At 45.4% G+C, this 22,199-nt stretch overlaps 1 protein-coding gene across 1 annotated transcript in view; it reads right to left on the bottom strand.

Annotated features, from left to right (window-relative positions):
* wscd2 (WSC domain containing 2) overlaps positions 1–22,199 on the bottom strand; it is a 208,760-nt gene that overhangs the window by 65,751 nt on the left and 120,810 nt on the right. The window contains exon 5 of the mRNA XM_068006335.1: positions 11,954–12,128. Coding sequence (XP_067862436.1) covers positions 11,954–12,128 — 175 coding nt within the window. The remainder of the gene's footprint in view (positions 1–11,953; positions 12,129–22,199) is intronic.

The raw sequence follows: 22,199 nt of genomic DNA, 5'->3' as shown, positions 1-22,199 counted from the left end.
ACACAATGGTCCTATTTAGATGTTGAGTAGCTGAAGGTGGCTGGAGGTGGACAGCTCGCTCTACAATGTCCGCGCAGTACCATCTCGAGAAGTTTAAGTTACGCTGTTCTACTTGCAGTGTTAAAGTGAGTGATGACAAAATAACTCCTGTCGTGGCTCAGCGTGAAAACTTCAATTCCTGTTGGAAGTGTCAACAAATCCAATGAGACTTGTTGACATTTTAGCACTGCCATTTTCACAGCTTAATGTGTTACAATGATAACGGTGTGACAGGACAATCTGGCACATCTCAAGTCTGGTGGGAGAAGGGAGATGTCCCAGATGGAAGTCGCTTTGTCAAAAACAGATTGTGACCAGAAATAAACTTGTACCACAGGGAGCGAACAGGATGACGCTTGGAGCTCTTAGACTTGTTATCAATAGAGAACATGTACAGGAAAAATGATTGGCCATTTTCTCCATACAACAGTAGTTGCAGATCACAGGATTTTTTTGCTGGTCTCAATTTATCTCCCCTTCCTAAAGGAAATTGTAAACAATTTTACAACACCAAGTTATAGTCCAACAATTTTATTTGAAATTCACAAGCTTTCGGAGGCTTCCTCCTTCCTCAGGTGAACATTCACCTGAGGAAGGAGGAAGCCTCCGAAAGCTTGCGAATTTCAAATAAAATTGTTGGACTATAACTTGGTGTTGTAAAATTGTTTACAATTGTCAACCCCAGTCCATCACCGGCATCTCCACATCATTCCTAAAGGAAAGAAAAAGCTTGCATTTATATAGCGCCTTTCAAATCATCAGGATGTCCCAAAATGCTTCACAGCCAATTAGGTACTTTTGAACTTTAGTCACTGTTATGTCGGCAGACTTGGTCAGAAAGATCCCACAAACAGCAAATGAGATGAATGACCAGTTACGCTATCTTGGTGTGTTGATTGAGGGATAAATGTTGCCCAGCACATTGGGAGAAATCCCCCACTCTTTTTTGAACAGCGTCATGGAATCTTTTACATCCACCTGGGCGGACAGACTTGGTTTAATATCTCATCTCAAAGGCAGCACCTTGAGCAAGTGAGTGTACTCAGACTATCCATTAGTAGGGAACATCACAGCCAAGTCTCACCTTACCCTTATCTGATATCAAGACACCGTGCTCACACTCTCACTCACACACTTACTTTCCACAGGGAGCCACTGGCCAGTGATCAGAACCTGCTGATTTATCTCCTCTCTGGACCAAGGACACTGCTGGTCAAATGATGTATACTCTGTCTCCAAATAAAATTTGGGTTCACACCTGTCGAATCAGACACAAGCACGACAGGCCGTTTGGTCTCCTTCTATCCTGTATTATTCTATGATTCCATACGTATATTTTTAAAAATCCAATGTAATCTTTAATTATGACAGACCTCCAAGTACAAGCAAAGCAGCAACATGACCATTACAACAAGAGGGCACTCTGTCCTGGAAACTACACCAACCGCATCTTCCTTCTTCTGTGGAAGATTCACTGTAGCTCCTTGTCTAGGTGTAAATCCTTTATACGCTCTACTGTGCCTCCCTTTCGTTTCCCAGCTTTCCCATGAACTTTTTTTTTTATCCGTTCATGGGATGTGGGCGTCGCTGGCGAGGCCGGCGTTTATTGCCCATCCCTAATTGCCCTCGAGAGGGTGGTGGTGAGCCGCCTTCTTGGACCGCTGCAGTCCATGTGGTGAAGGTTCTCCCACAGTGCTGTTAGGAAGGGAGTTCCAGGATTTTGACCCAGCGGCGATGAAGGAACGGCCGATATATTTCCAAGTCGGGATGGTGTGTGACTTGGAGGGGAACGTGCAGGTGGTGGTGTTCCCATGTGCTTGCTGCTCTTGTCCTTCTAGGTGGTAGAGGTCGCGGGTTTGGGAGGTGCTGTCGAAGAAGCCTTGGCGAGTTGCTGCAGTGCATCCTGTGGATGGTACACACTGCAGCCACTGTGCGCCAGTGGTGAAGGGAGTGAATGTTTAGGGTGTTGGATGGGATGCCAATCAAGCGGGCTGCTTTGTCCTGGATGGTGTCGAGCTTCTTGAGTGTTGTTGGAGCTGCACTCATCCAGGCAAGTGGAGAGTATTCCATCACACTCCTGACTTGTGCCTTGGTTGATGGTAGTCATGATGTGGAGATGCCGGTGATGGACTGGGGTTGACAATTGTAAACAATTTTACAACACCAAGTTATAGTCCAGCAATTTTATTTTAAATTCACAAGCTTTCGGAGGCTTCCTCCTTCGTCAGGTGAACGATGTGAAAATGATAAATTTTCACATCGTTCACCTGAGGAAGGAGGAAGCCTCCGAAAGCTTGTGAATTTAAAATAAAATTGCTGGACTATAACTTGGTGTTGTAAAATTGTTTACAATTGGTAGATGGTGGAATGGCTTTGGGGAGTCAGGAGGTGAGTCACAGACTTCTTGTCTGAACAGATGGCACCCTCTCTGCTGCTGAAGTCCTTGCAATTAGCACTGGTAAACACCATCTACCTTTCAGCCAGCATATTCCTTCCCTTTCTGAAGGATATTCAACTCTGGGAGTCATCCCACCTACGTATTCACAGGCCTTTTTCATACATCCAACTTCAGCATTTCCCACACAGGCATTTGCACCCAATCTGATTTGTTCCCCCACAGGCTTCATTCCAATGGTCCCAGACACTGTAAGCCATTTCGAAGCTTTAAAACTACGCAAGCTACATTATTATATTTCTTTAGACGAGAAGCTAACATTGCACTCGGTTACAATTAAAATCTGGAATTCTCTCCCCCAAAAAGGCTGTGACTACTGGGACAGTTGGGGCTTTCAAGGCTGAGATCGATAGATTTTTTTGTTGGGTTAGAGTATCAAGGGATATGGAACTAAGGTGGGTAAATGGGGTTGAAGTACAGATCAGCCATGATCTAATTGATTGACGGAGCAGGCTTGAGGGACTAAATGGCCTACTCCTGTTCCTATGTTCCTAAAGTAATAGCATCACAATATTACACTAACAAGTCTCTTCGGAGAATCAATCTGGCCTTCTGCAGTATCCCTGATTAACCCTCTTCATCCTAGAATCTAAAGTTCACCTAAGGTGTCGTCCATCAATCGGGGCCGAATGTGGTGGCCTGACTACTGCCTTGGCTACGATCAATAATCTCAGCCCAGGCCAGTAGAAAGGCTTGGGATCTGCCTGGCCTACATTGCTCAGTACCACAGCACATAGGGACATTGGACCAAAAAGCCCTCCGGGAACTGAAAATAAAAGAGGTCATAGGTTTTGCTCAGACTGTCGGCCCATCCAAGGAAAGAAAGACTTGCATTTATCATAGAATCGTAGAATGGTTACAGTGCAGAAAGAGGCCATTTGGCCCATCGAGCCCATGCGGGCTCTTTGTAAGAGGAATCCACTTAGTCCCATTCCCCCGCTCTTTCCCGTAGCCCTGCAAATTTTTTTCCCTTCAAGTATTTATCCAATTCCTTTTTGAAAGCCACGATTGCATCTGCTTCCACCACCCTTTCAGGCAGTGCATTCTAGATTATCTAGATCGTTGCATAAAAAATGTTTTCCTCATGTCGTCTTTGGTTCTTTTGCCAATCACCTTAAAACCTGTGCCCTCTGGTTCTTGACCCTTCCGCCAATGGGAACTGTTTCTTTTTATTTACTTTATCTAAACCCTTCATGATTTTGAACACGTCTATCAAATCTCCTCTTAAACTCTCTGCTCCACGGAGAACAACCCCAGCTCCTCCAGTCTATCCACGTAAGTGAAGTCCATCACCCCTGGAACTGTTCTAGTAAATCTTTTCTGCACCCTCACTAAGGCCTTCACATCCTTCCTAAAGTGCGGTGCCCAGAATTGGACACAATATTCCAGTTGTGGCTGAACCAGTGTTTATTAAAGATTCAACGTAAGTTCCTTGCTTTTCTACTATTAAATGTTGGTGTTCAGAAAGATTTGGGTGTCCTCGTACAAGAAACACAGAACGTTAGCATGCAGGTACAGCAATTAGGAAGTCAAGTGGCACGTTGGCCTTTATTGCAAGGGAGTTGGAGTCCAAGAGTAAGGAAGTCTTACTACAATTGTACAGGGCTTTGGTGAGACCTCACCTGGAGTACTTATCTAAGGAAAGATATACTTGCCTTAGAGGCAGTGCAACAAAGGTTCACTAGATTGATTCCTGGGATCAGAGGGTTGTCCTATGAGGAGAGATTGAGTAGACTGAGCCTATACTCTCTGGAGTTTAGAAGAATGTGAGGAGATCTCATTGAAACATATAAGATTCTGAGGGGGCATGACAGGGCAGATGCTGAGAGGTTGTTTCCACTGGTTGGAGAATCTAGAACTATGGCGCACAGTCGCAGGATATGGGATCGGCCATTTAAGGCTGAGATGAGGAGGAATTTCTTCACACAGAGGGTTGTGAATCTTTGGAATTCTCTACCCCAGAGGGCTGTGGATGCTCAGTCATTGAATATGTTCGAGGCTGAGATAGACAGATTTTTGGACTCTAGGGGAATCAAGGGATATGGGGATTGGGCGAGAAAGTGGAGTTGAGGTAGAAGATCAGCCATGATCTGATTGTAAGGAATCTTACAACACCAGGTTATAGTCCAACAGTTTTATTTGAAAATCACAAACTTTCGGAGGCTTTCTCCTTCGTCACCTGACGAAGGAGAAAGCCTCCGAAAGCTTGTGATTTTCAAATAAAACTGTTGGACTATAACCTGGTGTTGTAAGATTCCTTACATTTGTCCACCCCAGTCCATCACCGGCATCTCCACATCATGATCTGATTGAATAGCAGAGCAAGCTCGAGGGGCCATATGGCTTACTTCTACTCCAATTTCTTATGTTCTTTTGTACTCTATGCCACTACTTATAAAGCCCAGGATCCGTATGCTTTTTTTAACCACTTTCTCAACCTGCCCTGCCACCTTCAAAGATTTGTGCACATATACCCCCAGGTCTCTCTGCTCCTGCACCCACTTTAGAATTGTACCATTTAGTTTATATTGCCTCTCCTCATTCTTTCTGCCAAAATGTATCACTTAGCACTTCTCAGCGATAAAATTTATCTACCATGTGTCCGCCCATCCCACCAGCCTGTCTATGTCCTCTTGAAGTCTATTACTATCCTCCTCACTGTTTACTACACTTTCAAGTTTTGTGTGATCTGCAAATTTTGAAATTGTGCCCTGTACACCCAAGTCCAAGTCATTAATATATATCAAGAAAAGCAATGGTCCTAATACCGACCTAAAACTTCCTCCAGTCCGAAAGACAACCATTCACCACTACTCTCTGTTTCCTGTCACTTAGCCAATTTCGTATCCATGCTGCCACTGCCCTTTTATTCCAGGGGCTTCCTTTTATCTGACAAGCCTATTATGTGGCACTTTATCAAACGCCTTTTAAAAATCCATATACACATCAACCACATTGCCCTCATCAACCCTCTCTGTTACCTCATCAAAAAACTCAATCAAGCTAGTTAAACACGATTTGCCTTTAACAAATCTGCTCTGGCTTTCCTTTATTAATGCACTCTCGACCAAGTGACTATTAATTTTGTCCTGGATTATCGTTTCTAAAAGCTTCTCCACCACCGAGGTTAAAATGACTGGCCTGTAGTTGCTGGGTTTATCCTTACACCCTTTTTTGAACAAAGGTGTAACATTTGCAATTCTCCAGTCCTCTGGCACCACCCTCGTATCTAAGGAGGATTGGAAGATTATGGCCTGTACCTCTGCAATTTCCATCCTTACTTCCATCAGCAACCGAGGATGCATCCCATCCGGACCAAGTGACTTATCTAATTTAAGTACAGCCGGCCTTTATACAGCACCTATCACGACCTCAGGATGACCCAAAGCACTTCACAGCCAATTATGTACTTTTTGATGTGCAGTCACTTTTGTAATGTAAAACACGTGGCAGTCAACTTGCGCACAGCAAGCTCCCATAAACAGTAATGTGATAACGATAAGATCATCTGTTTTTATTGATGTTGGTTGAGGGAGAACTCCGCTGCTCTTCTTCGAATAGTGTCATGGGATCTATTTATGTCCACCTGAGAGGGCAGACGGGACCTCGGTTTAACGTCTCATCTGAAAGACGGCATCTCTGACAGTGTAGCACTCCCTCAGTACTGCACTAGAGTGTCAGCCTGGATTATGTGCTCAAATCTCCGGAGTGGGGCTTGAACCCACAACCTCCCGGCTCAGAGGCGAGAGTGCGACCACCGAGCCACAGCTGACACGGTGACGGCCAATTCCAGGTACTTATGCAAAAAAGAATCCAGTGGTTTTCTATGAGTGTCAATGCCACTCACAGTCTGTCGAATGAGTGATAATAATCTTGAAGTCACAACAACTGGGTTTCGCTCCACTCTAATGTTGCGTTCCTCAGAGAACCATTGCACATGAAAACTCTTTGCAACAACATGAATTAAGTGCAACCCTTTTTATTTTTTTCGGAACTGACTGCTTCTGCAGTTACGTTGCCCGTTCAGAGAGAGCCCAGACTTCTGTAGAATGACGGCTGTGACAGGGGACGTTTCGAAATGGCTCTAAAAGCAAAGTGGGCTGGAACACAATAAAAAGAAGAAACATAAAATGATAAATGATCAGATTGAAATGAAGCAACACAAAATGGAAGCGGGCCTTTTACACAATGGTGACTAGAAGTGACAATAAAAGGTAGAGGTATTCTCACCGGGTAATCTCTCTGAGCCGTGACTGCTCAGTACGATTAATGCAGTTTCGCTTAAATAGAGCATTTTATTTTGGATTCTTCTCATTCAACATGCAGGAACTCTACTCTTGCTTAGAAAAAAAAGCACGCTGCTTCTGTCTGTGCTTCTCTCAGACTCAGTAGGCCTACTGCGGCCTGATGAAAACTACATCCATCAACCTCCTCTTACAATGGTATGGTCCCACTGAGGAGAAGTCATTCTGCTTGTAACAAAGGCACACTGGCCTAGAAATTGGAACACACCCGAATTCGGGAGCTATCCATGTATTTCGGATGATGATGGCATCTAAAGAGACCGGTGTCAGGTCTACAGGAGATTGATCCACTGATCTCATTTGTGGCCATCACCCTCTGTGCTCGCTGACCGACACTGCCTCCCGGTCCGCCAATGCCATAATTTTAAAATTCTCATCCTTGTTTTCAAATCCCTCCATGGCCTCCCCCCTCCCTATCTCTGTAACCTCCTCCAGCCCTACAACCCTCCGAGATCACTGCGCTCTTCCAATTCTGGCCTCTTGCGCGATTTTCTTCGCTTCACCATTGGCGGCCGTGCCTTCAGCTGCCCAGGCCCTAAGCTCTGGAATTCCCTCCCTGAACCTCTCCACCTCTCCACTGTTCTCTCCTCCATTAAGGCGCTCCTTAAAAACTCCCTCTTTGACCAAGCTTTTGGTCACCTGTCTTAATATCTCCTAATGTGGCTCGGTGTCAAATGTTGTTTGATAATCACTGTTGTGAAGCGCCTTGGGTTGTTTTTACTATGTTAAAGGTGCTATATAAATGCAAGTTGTTGTTGTTTATTGTGGGCTGTATTGTATTGTTGTGGGTGCCAGTCACGGGGAATGGGTGGGTGAGAAAGGGAATCGGGGTGGGGGGTCGGGCGGGGAGGGGGGGAGTGGTTTGCGAGTGTAGGTCCTCGCAGCAGCCTGCAGTTTTAATGTGGAACCCAGTGGAGCTCCTTTGTTCCTCCTGGCTTCACAATCGGGTAAGTACAACACTTTTCACTTAACATTTTTTTGGCCGCCTCCAGTGGTCCCTTTAAGGACTGTTGGTTTGGTTTCTGTGCGCCCGAGAAAACTGACCGTAGCGTCGCTGTCCAATTGGAAAAAGGGCTTGAAACAGGCATTAGGTCCCCGATTTGCACAGGCAGTGGGCCTAACGCCTGCTTCAGGAGGGCGCCCTGGACGACTACAAGGCGCCCTAACCAATATGGCGGGCAGCGCACATTCTGGCGCAAACTGAGCACGCGCACGCCGCGCGCCATACTGGACCTTTCAACGGCATTGTGGTGCCATGTGATGACACCTCCAGAAATATGTCCAACCAGAGTTGGCAACCCTAGTCTGTGCTGACTTGGCTAGTCTCTGCTGGATTACCAATGAGGCAACTGAAAGTGAACTCCATAGCCTAGGTTTTCAGATCGGTGTTATTTGAATGTTTAACGCCAGCACTATCACAATGCCGATCAGAAAATCTAGACGCTTATCCTTGGCGAGGGAGCGGAAAAAACAAATTAGCCGTGGTTCGTGCTCTTGATCGCCATCCAGTGTTGCCTGCTGGAAAGCGCGGCTGTGGGTATCGCGCGAGCACATGATTGGGCTTGTTTGTGCTGCTCTCCCGATTGAATAGCTTGCAGACACACACAGTCAAGGCTCTGACCCCCTTCAATGAGGCACCAGGAACCTAAGCACCAGGGAGCACCTTCATCAACGAGAGGCAGGGGAGGGGGTATATCACCTCCAGGACAGGCGAGGAGAAATGGGGGGAAAAGAGGGGCACATGCTGTAATATTGTCCAATTATAGTGCTTTTGTAGCCCAGATAAACTACTTTCAAAAGCAGGGTAGAATTTCTAACTTTTTCTTCATGTGACGGAAGGAGTCAGTTTAATTTCTTCATGGTCAGATGCTGAATTATACCGCAGAATGGCTAGCTAGAGGTATACAAAATCCTTCGACTGCAGCCATCAAACACCCAAACACACTTTGTAAAGCAACTCTGAGCCATCCACTGTGTGAGAGTGTGAATATAGAAATTCATCTCACTCCATTCACGAAAAATGGGCAGTCTTACAGTAAAGTGAGGTGAACACGCGCACACGCATGCACATATATGCACACAGACACACGTGCACGTACACATATGCACACACATACACACACGTGCACACACGTGCACCCACAGACACACACGTACACCCATCCATACACACATACACCCTCACACACACGTACACCCTCACACACACGTGCACCCACATACACACGTACACCCATCCATACACACACGTACACCCTCACACACATGTGCACCCACACGCGTGCGCGCACACACACACACACACACACACCACAAAAAGGCTGCAGGTAAGAAGAATGAGTTAGGGGTGTATCATCATATAAGGGCATTGATCATTGGACTTGCAGAATTACCAGAAAACCTGCAGACAGGTTACAAAGATAGAATTTAATCAACACCAGGGGTAAGGGCACAAAGGGCCGGGGACAGAATTCCTTAGCTCGCTGTGTATAATGACATTGGTGATGTTTTCGTCCATTCAGTTTTTCTAATGAAATCGGGAACACATTGAAAAGAAGAATCTAGAAATTTTGAACAGGGCAATCTTCACAGATGCGTTTAAAATGTCCCTCGGAAACCAGGGGAATTCCTGCTCCAGACAAACTCTACTGTTGATGTTATATCGCTACAGTGACGTCATTATTCATTCAACAGCTCCTGAGACCATAGCAATGGTACATGGTCGGTCTCTTCCTCTTCAAATTATCTTTGAATCTATTACAATCCCTGGTATGTGCTCAGTTGGCTGACCTGAGCGGTGGGCTGCTACATTTGGCCTCCGTGCCACTGGGCTAGGGTGACGAAACAATCAGGCAGGCTTCCTGCTCGATGAACATCCAGTGGGGGAATGCCCGCATGTGAGGATGTTGGGTGGAGAGAGGATTGGGCTCGCCTATGATGACCCCGCACCGCCCCCCCACCGGCCCACCCACCTTGGTCGACTGCCCGGCCAAAACTCACAGTCTAGGCTCGCACAGGAACTGCGGCTTGGGTGAGATTCCGTCGAATTGTAAGCCAGTGTGAGAGGAGAGCAGAAAAGGGGAAAATATGAACAGGAGTGTGGGAGTAATAAATAAACATTACATTTTCCAGGTGAAAGAGAATTTAGCATTGCAAAGAAAATTGGCTGAATCTATACCACAATTAAATTACTTTTACCATTTGTTTTCTTAAATACATTCAGAAAAAGTATAAACTAATTAACTATTTTATTGAAAAAAGATTATCCCACATTCCCACTGCCTGAGGGGGTGGTGGAGGCAGATTCAATCATGGCCTTCAAAAGGGAACTGGATAAGTACTTAAAAGCAAACAATTTGCAGGGCTACGAGGATAGAGCGGGGGAGTGGGATTAGCTGGATTGCCCTTGCATAGAGCTAGCGTGAACTCGATGGGCCGAGTAGCCTCCTTCCGTTCTATAACCTTTCTATGATTCTATGATTTCGATTCAGTTCCACAATTCAGGCAGGAAGCCACGTTCACAGGGAGCAAGGATCGGAGACAGGGTTACAATGTACACTCCGATGCGTGCTCCCTGTGGACAGGACTCCCTGCTGGGAGCATGGCATCACACATTTTGTTCTAGTCTCTGATTACAACAAAGGAAATCCTTTGCTTGATTCTCACTCACAGTTTGTGGCATCATACATAGAAACACTGAAAATAGAAGCAGAAGTAGGCCATTCAGCTCTTTGAGCCTGCTCCGCCATTCAATATGATCATGGCTCTATCTCAATACCCTATTCCCACTCTCTCCCCATACCCCTTGATGCCTTTTGTCCCTAGAAATCTATCTAGCCCCTTCTTAAACATATTCAGTGACTTGGCCTCCACTGCTTTCTGTGGTAGAGAATTCCACAGGTTCACCACCCTCTGAGAGAAGAAATTTCTCCTCATCTCAGTCCTAAATGTCCTACCCCGTATCCTGAGACTGTGACCCCTCGTTCTAGACCCCCCAGCCAGGGGAAACATCCTCCCTGCATTCAGTCTGTCTGGCCCTGTCAGAAATTTATATGTTTCAATGAGATCCCCTCTCAGTCTTCTCAACTCTAGTGAATACAGGCTGAGTCGACCCAATCTCTCCTCATACGTCAGTTCTGCCATCCCAGGAATCAGTCTGGTGAACCTTCGCTGCACTCCCTCTATGGCAAGTATATCCTTTCTTAGGTAAGGAGACCAAAACTGTACACAATTCTCCAGGTGTGGTCTCATCAAAGCCCTCTATAACTGCAGTAAGACATCCTTGCTCCTATACTCAAATCCTCTTGCAATGAAGGCCAACATACCATTTCCTTCCCAACTGCTTGCTGCACCTGCATGCTTGCTTTCAGTGACTGGTGTACAAGGACACCCAGGTCCCTTTGTACATCAACATTTCCTAATCTATCACCATTTAAATAATACTCTGCCTTCCTGTTTTTCCTTCCGAAGTGGATAACTTCACATATATCCACGTTATGCTGCAGCTGCCATGTATTTGCCCACTCACTCAACTTGTCTAAATACAAACTCCCTCAGTTGGATCACGACCTTATGCTCACTCTCGAGGTATGTATTTTCAGTATAATGTGGCTCAGTGGGTAGCACTCTCACCTCTGAGATAGAAGGTTATAGGTTCAAGTCCCACTTCCAGAGATTTGAACACATAATCCAGGCTGACACTTTAGTGCAATACTGAGGGAGTGCTGCACTGTTGGAGGCATCGTCTTTCAGATGAGACATTAAACCGAGGCCCCATCCGCCCTCTCAGGTAGACGCAAAAAATCCCATGACACTATTTCAAACAAGAGCAGGGTTCCTCCCTGGTGTCCGGGCCAATATTCATCCCTCAGCCAACATCACCAAAACAGATTATCAGGTCATTATCTCAGTTCTGTTTGTGGGATCTTGCTGTGCTCAATTTTGGCTGCCAAATTTTCTACATTACAACAGTGACTACACTTCATTGGTTGTAAAGCGCTTTGGGTCGTCCTGAGGTCGTGTAAGGTGCTATATAAATGCAATACGTTTTTTCTTTTAACATTCCAACATGTGTGTGTGTGTGTGTGTGTGTGTGTATATATATGTCAACAAATGGTAATTTTAGAAAACAGCAACAGAATGATGTGAATGGTACCTTGTACTTGTGTTTGATAAACAACAAAGTAGTCTTCATTCCCACAGTTTTCGTACTCCTCACCAGCACATTTCTGTGCACACAGCTGTTCGTCCTCTGGCTCATGCAGTGTGAAGTGCATGGTGGGAAAGCCACAGCGACAGACTGCTCCTGCCAGCACGGCCAAAGTATAGTCCTACACGAAAAGGAAATCACTTCAGCTTTAGATTGAAAAGAAACCCTCTTTTTAAAAAAAAAAGTCTTAATTTAAACTTAACAGTGTAGATTGGACCAATAGCCACTGTAGAGGCACATGACTTGTATGAGTCAACATTTGCAGCCCTTGTAGGAATCTTCATCCTTAAAGAGCTCCATGTGTATTTTTGTTTTCTTTCTTGAATTCCAATGTTGTCCCCTTTACTCTCCCGCCCCACCCCCTGCCCTTTAAAGGTGGGCCAAGCAACTATTCTTCGTCTATGAGAACCTGTAGGCACTCTCGCCTCTGAGTCAGAAGGTTGGGGGTACAAGTCCCCACTCCAGAAACTTGAGCACATAATCTATGCTGACACTCCAGTGCCAACACTGAGGGAGTGCTGCACCGTCGGAGGCGCCATCTTTTGAACGAGGTGTGAAACCGAGGGCCCGTCTGCCCTCACAGGTCGACATAAAAGATCCCATGACACTACTTCAAAGAAGAGCAGGGGTTCTCCAGTGCAGTACTGAGGGAGTGCTGCACTCTCAGGTGGCTGTAAAAGATCCCTTAGCACTGTATGAAGAAGAGCAGAGGAGTTCTCCCTGCTGTCCTGGCCAACTTTTATCCCCAATCGACACCAAAAACAGATTATCTGGTCGTTATCTCATTGCTGTTCATGGGACCTTGCTGTGCTCAAATTGGCTGCCACGTTTCCTACATCATAACAGTGACTGCACTTCAAAAGTACTTCATTAACTGTAAAGCACTTTGGGACGTCCCGAGGTAGTGAAAGACGCTATATAAATGCAAGTTTTTTCTTTCACGACAGGTTCAAATCATCGTTGACAAGATGGGCTTTCCCATAAACGACTATAAAGATCTGAACTTAATATTTCAGAACACAATATGAAAATCAATAGACTTTGAAGGCAGAGTAGGCAGATGAAACATGGCAAATTGATTTCAAATTCATGAAGTGGAATTTATAGCATGTGGCATTGTCAGTGAAACAGCTGCACGTTCGAGTTCCGGCCACCGGGTTACAAGTGTGACATGACCCGTCACTTAACTTGATTGCCTCAGTTAGTTGCGTTTTGCTCATTCTTGGCCAACCTGACAGTTGAGGTGCCAGGGGAACAGCAAAATATTCCATCTGACAGAGGCGAAAAATTAAAATGGTCCTGCTCCTCATTTGAAACAAGTAGTATTAAAGGATTAAAGAGAGAAATGTGTTTCTAGTGGAGGGGATATGGGATTGTGAGATACAATGAAAATGGGGTGGGACTAGTTGAGGCCGAGATCTATCGGATTGTCGTAAAAACTTAACTGGTTCACTAATGTCCTTTAGGGAAGGAAACCTGCTGTTCTTACCCAGTCTGGACTTCAGTCCCACACCAACGTGGTTGACTCTTAACTGCCCAATGATGTGACCTAGCAAACCACTCAGTTGTATCAAAATCAGGGCAACTAGGGACAGGCAATAAATGCCTGCCTTGACAACGACACCCACATCCCAAGAATGATTATTTTAAAAAATATTAAAAAGGGATGGGTTAGTCAGATAATCACAGAGCAGTGTTTGATGGTGGGCCATAGAGAAGTTTGAGGTTGAGATCCTAAAGGAATGTAAGGTACATGGTGGAAAATCAGTGGTTCATCCACAAATAGACTTTCTGTGTGGAGACAGACATAAGTATGTCCAAGTCCCACTCACCCATCACCCCTGTGCTCATTCACCTACGTTGGCTTCCGCTCTGGCAACGTCTCGATTTTAAAATTCTCATCCTTGTTTTCAAATCCCTCCATGACCTCGCCCCCTCCCTATCTCTGTAACCTCCCCCAGCCCTACAACCCTCCGAGATATCTGCGCTCCTCCAATTCTTGCCTCTTGCGCATCCCCGATTTTAATCGCTCCACCATTGGCGGCCGTGCCTTCAGCTGCCTAGGCCCTAAGCTCTGGAATTCCCTCCCTAAACCTCTCCGCCTCTCTCTCCTCCTTCCTTAAAACCTACCTCTTTGACCAAGCCTTTGGTCACCTGTCCTAATATCTCCTTATGTGGTTCGGTGTCAAATTATGTCTGATTACGCTCCTGTGAAGCGCCTTGGGACGTTTTACTACATTAAAGATGTTATATAAATGCAAGTTGTTTTTGTTATATTGTCCTGATGTCAGATGCTGCAGGCAGCCACAGGTTCACAGCTACACTGTTGAGAGGCTAACCAGGAAAGAAATTGAGAGGAGGGGACAGACAGGGCATGGGAGGAGGAGAAGGTGAGATTTAAGAAATGGGTTGGAGGAGACGGGATTAAATAGAGAGAGGTCTAGTGACAAGGATAACTCAGTGACTGGAAAGATAAACCAATCTGACTGGTGAACATTAAAAATCTCATGGCACTACTCAAGGGAAAGAAGGGAGTTCTCCCAGTGCCCTGACAGACCTCCCTCAAACAATACTGCCAGAAAGCAAATTAATAGGTCATTTAGCTGACTGTTAGCTCAGAATAGCTGCCCTCTTTGCCGATACATTAACAGTTACTGCACACCAAAAGCAATTCGCTGTGTGAAGCACTCTGAGGTGTTTCAACAACACGGTAAACTGCTAGATAAACGGAAGTATTTCTTTTTTTGATATATTGGATTCAGAAATGAACATGTTTGGATCCAATATCAGATGGTGGTAAGAGAGAGAGAGAGAGAGGGGGAGAGAGAAAGTGACATTATGATCAAAGAGCAAAGGTGGAGGGGTGGGGGGTGGGGAGAGGAGTTGGAAGAGTACAGTGTTTTTAAAAATTGTTTTCCCTTGTATGAGATGGTCTGGTTGTCAAAAGCTATCCTTTTTGGTTAAAGCTGCAAGTGGTCTATTGATTCATTTGGACAGTAAATTCCCTCCAGACCCAAGAGCTCAAAATAGGAAGTGTCCATCCGAAGGTTGTAGGCTGCTCACTCACAGCTGCAATCCCTGAATACTGCCTGGTCCATTCTTTCCCACGCTAATTTTAACCTGAGACAGGAATCACAGTGCGATCAAATCATTTTACTGGCGTGGGTTGTATTTTTCTCTCTCAAGTCTGAATCATAGAATCATACAGCACAGAAAGAGACCGTTCGGCCCACTGTGCCTGTGACATCTCTTTGAAAGAGCTATCCAATTAGTCCCACTCCCCTGCTCTTTCCTCACAGCCCTGCAAATCTTTTCCTTTTCAAGTTCATATCCAATGCTTTTTTGAAAGTTACTATTGAATCTGCTTCCACCGCCCTTTCAGGCAGTGCGTTCCAGATCATAACAACTCGCTGCAATTATCTTAAATCTGTGACCCTCCCGCCATTGGCAACAGTTCCTCCTTATTTACTCTATCAAAACCGTGATAATTTTGAACACCTCTTTTAAACCTCCCCTTAACCTTCTCTGCTCTGAGGAGAACAATCCCAGCTTCTCCAGTCTCTCCACATCACTGAAGTCCCCTCACCCCCCCTGGTACCATTCTGGTAAATCTCTTCTGCACGGGTGGCTGAAAGGAACGAAAAAGACAAGCGTCAGCAAATTCTTCTTGCTGGCGATTTAGAGGCCGTTTCATTCCAGCCATGTGCCTGAAAGGTGAGGCAGGTTACACTGGAGACTTCATTCTTTCTGCTCCGTTCTTTAATTCCTAATTGACTTTCTTGCTTTTCTATAGTTTTTTTTTGTAGCTGTTACATTTACAAACACCTCCTTTCTATCCAATGGTGCAGGTTACTCCTCTGAACGAGTATTTTTTTATAAGCCAGAAATTAATTGAAGCAAAGTTTTCTTACACTTTTAATTGCTCTGTTAAGTAAAGAGTACCTTTTAATACAAGGTAGAATAGGAAAAGGTTATGGTGCTATTTTTATTAGAGGTAATTTGAAAGGGGGGAAAATTAATTCTCCTCCCTCAACTCCCCGCTTAGAGTGTTTGAGGCTGCATTTTGCACTCTAACTGCGAGTCTACGTGTCTCTACTGTAGGGAGTCTCACTTGGCTTCGCACCAGAGTCAGGTCGGGCCCCGAGTCCAGATTTACACTACAACCTCCTCGCCTCGGTGAAGCAACACTGCAGTTGCAGTGTAAATGCAGCCTGGGACTATAATCACGTCCTCGCATATCTGTCCAACAGAGGGAGCTATCCATGGAAGTAATACTGTCACTCACTGGGGAAACTGCAATGTCGGCAAGTAAGAAACCGTGGGGGTAATTCTGACATTGGGCGTGAGTGTGAAACGTGCGATATACTGGCCCCGCCATCCGAAATACACCTCTCCCGATTATACTTCCCATTTTACGATATCGTCTAAAGTCAAAATTACTGCCTCCACCCACCCACCCACCCACCCCCCCAACCCCGTTACTGAAACAAAGGAATAAAGATGAAGGCAATGATCTTGAAAAAATAGTGGTTTATCTACAAATTTTGTACAGAATCCAATTGCACACAAATGCACAACAACCATTTGCATTTATATAGCGCCTTTAACAAGAGGGCAGAAGTTATGCTGCAGCGATACAAAACCCTGGTTAGACCGCACCTGGAGTACTGTGAGCAGTTCTGGGCACCGCACCTTCGGAAGGACATACTGTCCTTGGAGGGAGTGCAGCGTAGGTTTACTAGAATGATACCCGGACTTTAAGGGTTAAGTTAAGAGGAGAGATTGCACAATTGTGGTTGTATTCTCTAGAGTTTCGAAGGTTAAGGGGTGATCTGATCGAAGTTTATAAGATATTAAGGGGAACAGATAGGGTGGATAGAGAGAAACTATTTCTGCTGGTTGGGGATTCCAGGACTAGGGGGCACAGTCTAAAAATTAGAGCCAGACCTTTCAGGAGTGAGATTAGAAAACATTTCTACACACAAAGGGTGGTAGAAGTTTGGAACTCTCTTCCGCAAACGGCAATTGATGCTAGCTCAATTGCTCAATTTAAATCTGAGTTAGATAGCTTTTTGGCAACCAAAGGTATTCAGGGATATGGGCCACAGGCAGGTATATGGAGTTAGATCACAGATCAGCCATGATCTTATCAAATGGCGGAGCAGGCACGAGGGGCTGAATGGCCTATTCCAGTTCCTATGTTGCTATGTAACACAGTAAAACGTCCCAAGGTGCTTCACAGGAGCGTAATTAAACAAAATTTGACACCAAGTCACATAAGGAGATATTAGTACAGGGGTTGGTCAAAGAGGTAGGTTTTAAGGAGCGTCTTAAAGGAGGAGAGAGAAGTAGAGAGGCGGAGGGGTTATGGGAGGGAATTCCAGAGCTTGGGGCCTAGGCAGCTGAAGGCACGGCCGCCAATGGTGGGGCGATTAAAATCAGGGATACGCAAGAGGCCAGAATTGGAGGAGCGCAGAGATCTCGGAGGGTTGTAGAGCTGGAGGAGGTTACAGAGATAGGGGAGGGGGCGAGGCCATGGAGGGATTTGAAAACAAGGATGAGAATTTTAAAACAAGGTCCCAACATCAACTCCATAACAGGCAAGAAGAAACATAGATTGAATAAGTGAAGCAGGACCATAGAAATGTAACTGTCACATCATTTGAAGAGGCAAAACCCATTGGATTCAGAACAAGGCCATGAAAACCTTGAGAAATGGAAAAAGGCCATTCGGCCCAACAATGAGAAGCTATCTTTTCAGCATATCTCTCAATCCATTATTTCTGTACAAACACTGCACCATGTATGTATGGAGTAAGGACACTGGGCTGTTTTTTTTCCCCTCAACATTTCACTGAGTAAATGAGACCTGACTTATGAATTATTGTCATTCATTTCAAAAATGTGACAGAATATGAAATGCAGGGTTTAAATTATCTTTAATACACACTAGAGTTTGGTCTACAACATGTGCCACACTTTAAATGATCCCCCTAGCACAAAATAATCTGTCATGCCTTTCTGATTAGCTCAGTCAATCAAAAACACCGTACCACTGTCCACTTAAACTGATTGGCTCCTCGAGTCAATCAAAAAAGCACTTTATCACCATCCACTTATAGTGATTGGCTCAAATTATCCAGGGATTTTATTTTTTTAAGAAGCACTCTCAATTATCCACTTATTTCACTGTAGCTCAATAAATCACTCTCAAAGTTCCACCACCAATGAATGCCACGCAGTGTCTAGAAAATATACCGAGCGGCTTATCCGAGCTGTAGGCTTTGGGGTTTTATTTGGTGGGGAGCGAGGGGGCTAAAGCATTGCACATCAATCACAGAAAGAGTTCAAAATTAGCAACGGGCTATTTCCAAGCACAGCAATAATGATCCTATCTGCAGCGAGTGACTCACCTCCTGACTCCCCAAAGCCTTTCCACCATCTACAAGGCACAAGTCAGGAGTGTGATGGAATACTCTCCACTTGCCTGGAGGAGTGCAGCTCCAACAACACTCAAGAAGCTCGACACCATCCAGGACAAAGCAGCCTGCTTGATTGGCACCCCATCCACCACCCTAAACATTCACTCCCTTCACCACCGGCGCACAGTGGCTGCAGTGTGTACCATCCACAGGATGCACTGCAGCAACTCGCCAAGGCTTCTTTGTCAGCACCTCCCAAACCCGCGACCTCCACCTCTAGAAGGACAAGGGCAGCAGGCACATGGGAACAACAGGACCTGCACGTTCCCCTCCAAGTCACACACCATCCTGACTTGGAAATATATCGCCGTTCCTTCATCGTCACTGGGTCAAAATCCTGGAACTCCCTTCCTAACAGCACTGTGGGAGAACCTTCACCACATGGACTGCAGCGGTTCAAGAAGGCGGCTCACCACCACCTTCTCAAGGGCAATTAGGGATGGGCAATAAATGCCGGCCTTTCCACATCCCATGAACAAATAAAAAAAAACATATAAATAAACAAGAACTACTTGTGTGCAGAAGCCAATATTTTATCTGCCTGGAGATCTAAAACTTGCCTCAGCACGTCACACCACCTCCCTGGTAGGGCGGCCAGCTCTGGTTGGGTGTATTCATAATATCATAGTAGGTACAGCACAGCAGGAGGCCATTGGGCCCATCGTGCCTGTGCCGGCTCTTTGAAAGAGCTATCCAATTAGTCCCATTCCCCCCAGCCCTGTCAATTTTTTTCCTTTCAAGTATTTATCCAGTTCCCTTTTGAAAGTTATTATTGAATCTGCTTCCACCACCTTTTCAGGCAGTGCATTCCAGATCATAACAACTTGCCGCACCATCAGAAATAGTTAACTCAGCACAAGAGTGTCGCCTGAACATGGGATCTCCTCGGGGCTCTGCGCTAAAACAGGACGCTACTGATCACAGCTTCCAGTGGAGTGACCTGGAGGCATTGCTGAATCTGACACTGTGAGGGAGCTGAATTAGCATAGACATTTGGAATCTACACTGCTCTGGGTTAATGACCTGCATCCGTACTGCTGCTCCTCCACACTGCTTAATTATGTAACACATCAAGGTCTGTAACCTCCATTTGAATGCATTTAGTTTAAACCAAAAAAAAAAGTTGATTGAAAATTCAACACGACCCAGGGATTTTTTTTTAAAGGTAGTTCTTTCAACACATCCTCATTTGTTATTAGACAATTTTCTCGCTATTTCTGAAGGTACTGACTCTCTCTGGGGTTCTGTTCTACGCGGTGATCTCCATGCTCTGATATCTCGCTCAAAACACTCGGCGCTATCTTCAATTGGCCATTCTTCACGATAGAGAGTGAAGCCTCGATCTTAGTCTAGTCTGCCCGGCGGGAACGGGGTGAGTTGTGGTTGGACGCCCATGTTATGCCCAGCCAGACTTTATGCTCCATTGGCTTCGATGGAGCAGGGGGTGTAAAACGGTCGTCCGACCTGAGCCCATCCCATTCCCGCCGGGCGGACTAGGTTAAAATCGGCGCTTGGGTGTTGGTGGGCTATTTGACTGTGGGTGGCATCACAGCCAGACCTGACTGCATCCTCACCCAACATCTAAACATGTGCACTTTCCATCATGGGTCACTGGATAGCAGTCACGAATGGGAACCCGGGCTGATTTTCCACTCCTTATGCCAGCGTCACTGGGGCCAATTGGAGTGTCTCGAACTGCTGCGCCTACACTGCAGTGTAAACTGGACTGGATACCTGGCCCCTGAATATTAACCTTCATATGGTAGTTTGTTGCTGACTGCCCAATGAGTTTCTCTGACCTTTCTTTCACTCGCCAATGGCTTCAGAGGGGCTACTCAATTCGAGCAAGACAGGCTGAGAAATACTTTTCTAAAAAATACGTGGGGCAAAGGATTTTTAAATAGATGTCTCTTAAATTCAAAAAGAGCCCCCAGTCAAGTAAACATACAAACAAAACCCACAAGATGTTTGTACTTGAAATGAATGGCTTGGCTCCTCTTTGGAAACCTGACTAGAGAAAAATACCGTATTCTAGGGCTTTGTATATTAAAACAAGCTGGGCTATTCTCTGTGAGTGAACCTTGGTTTTGACCCCTTGTCTACCATGACACAAAGTGGGGAGCCAATATCACGATATCTCAGACAAAAATGCTTTGTTTCTGTCACTTGTCCGCACGGGCCAACAATTGATAAACCACATTGTCGGCCTACACAAGCAGCTCTGAAAAACTCCGAGGTGACTTCCCTCCAAAGGTACCAAGAACTACTCAAAGGTTGAGGCTCTGCAGTGTCTTCAAGGTGGCAGCACACCTGACAAAAATGACCAGAGAGTGGTTAGAATGTGGGACTCGCTACCACAAGGAGTAGCTGAGGTGACGAGCATAGATGCATTTTAAGGGGAAGCTCGATAAACACATGAGGGAGAAGGGAATAGAAGGATATGCTGATAGGGTGAGATGAAGTAGGGAGGGAGAAGGCTCGTGTAGAGCATAAACACCAGCATGGACCCATTGGGCCGAATGGCCTGTTTCTGTGCTGTATGTTCTATGTAATTCTATGCAAACTCAGCTCATTGGCTGGAGAAAGCAGTAACTTTTTTTGTGGCCGCTGCATTTATATTTGTCTGCAGGGGTATTGCTTTTCCGGGTAATAGAGTCACCTCATTTGCCTTCAGAGCACTTCTATTGACGTTGGAACTGCAATGACCAGAAATGTCCGCTTTTCCCCTTGGTTTTCCCTCCCAAGTCTGTCGCTTGTTCTCATTTTATACAGAATAAACCCAGGCCTAAAGCAATGGCTACCTCACTCCACTTCAATCTCTGTCACTCGAATTGCCCATCTTCTTCCATACAGAGAACATCACTACAATCGTACCATAATTTCTATTAAAAAATATATAAATTACGCTGAAAATTCATAACCACTGATACGTGGTATGAATTCAATTGGCAACTTTCATTTGTGATTTTTAATCCACCATTTACTTGATGGAATAAATACAAGCAATGGGTCCTTAAAGGTCTGTTGTGCTCAGAACAAGGCCTAAGGCCATTTAAGCACATCTCTGCTTCATCTGTGGTCCTCAGCAGATTTGGTGCTGTGATTCTCTGGATCTCCATTCGTGGTCTTTCTGGTTATGGGTATTGACTAAACTGGGATTAAGTGCTGTTCTCTCCCCTTTTCTTTCTCTCCAGCAAAATAAATTAAGTCAATGCCCTTAGGGGTCTAGACAGAATAGATAGAGAGAAACTGTTCCCATTGGCAGAAGGGTCAAGAACCAGAGGACATAGATTTAAGGTGATTGGCAAAAGAACCAAAGGTGACATGAGGAAAAACATTTTTACACAGCGAGTGGTTAGGATCTGGAATGCACTGCCCGAGGGGGTGGTGGAGGCAGATTCAATCATGGCCTTCAAAAGGGAACTGGATAAGTACTTGACAGGAAAAAATTTGCAGGGCTACGGGGAAAGGGCGGGGGAGTGGGACTAGCTGGATTGCTCTTGCACAGAGCCGGTGCGGACTCGATGGGCTGAATGGCCTCCTTCCGTGCTGTAACCTTTCTATGATTCTAGGAGAAACAGCATCCCAGTTCCATACAGCAAGCGGAAGAGCCTTATACAACTAGAATTATTGGTCCAACTACTTTTCTTACTGTAGGAAGGTGCTGGTTACCACTAGGCATCTGTCCTCAAAGGCCCAACCGAAAACAG

This window comes from Heptranchias perlo, chromosome 25, assembly GCF_035084215.1.
Source record: "Heptranchias perlo isolate sHepPer1 chromosome 25, sHepPer1.hap1, whole genome shotgun sequence".
NCBI lineage: Eukaryota > Metazoa > Chordata > Chondrichthyes > Hexanchiformes > Hexanchidae > Heptranchias > Heptranchias perlo.
Note: the sequence above shows the minus strand (reverse complement) of the source record. Positions and strands in the feature narration are given on the sequence as shown.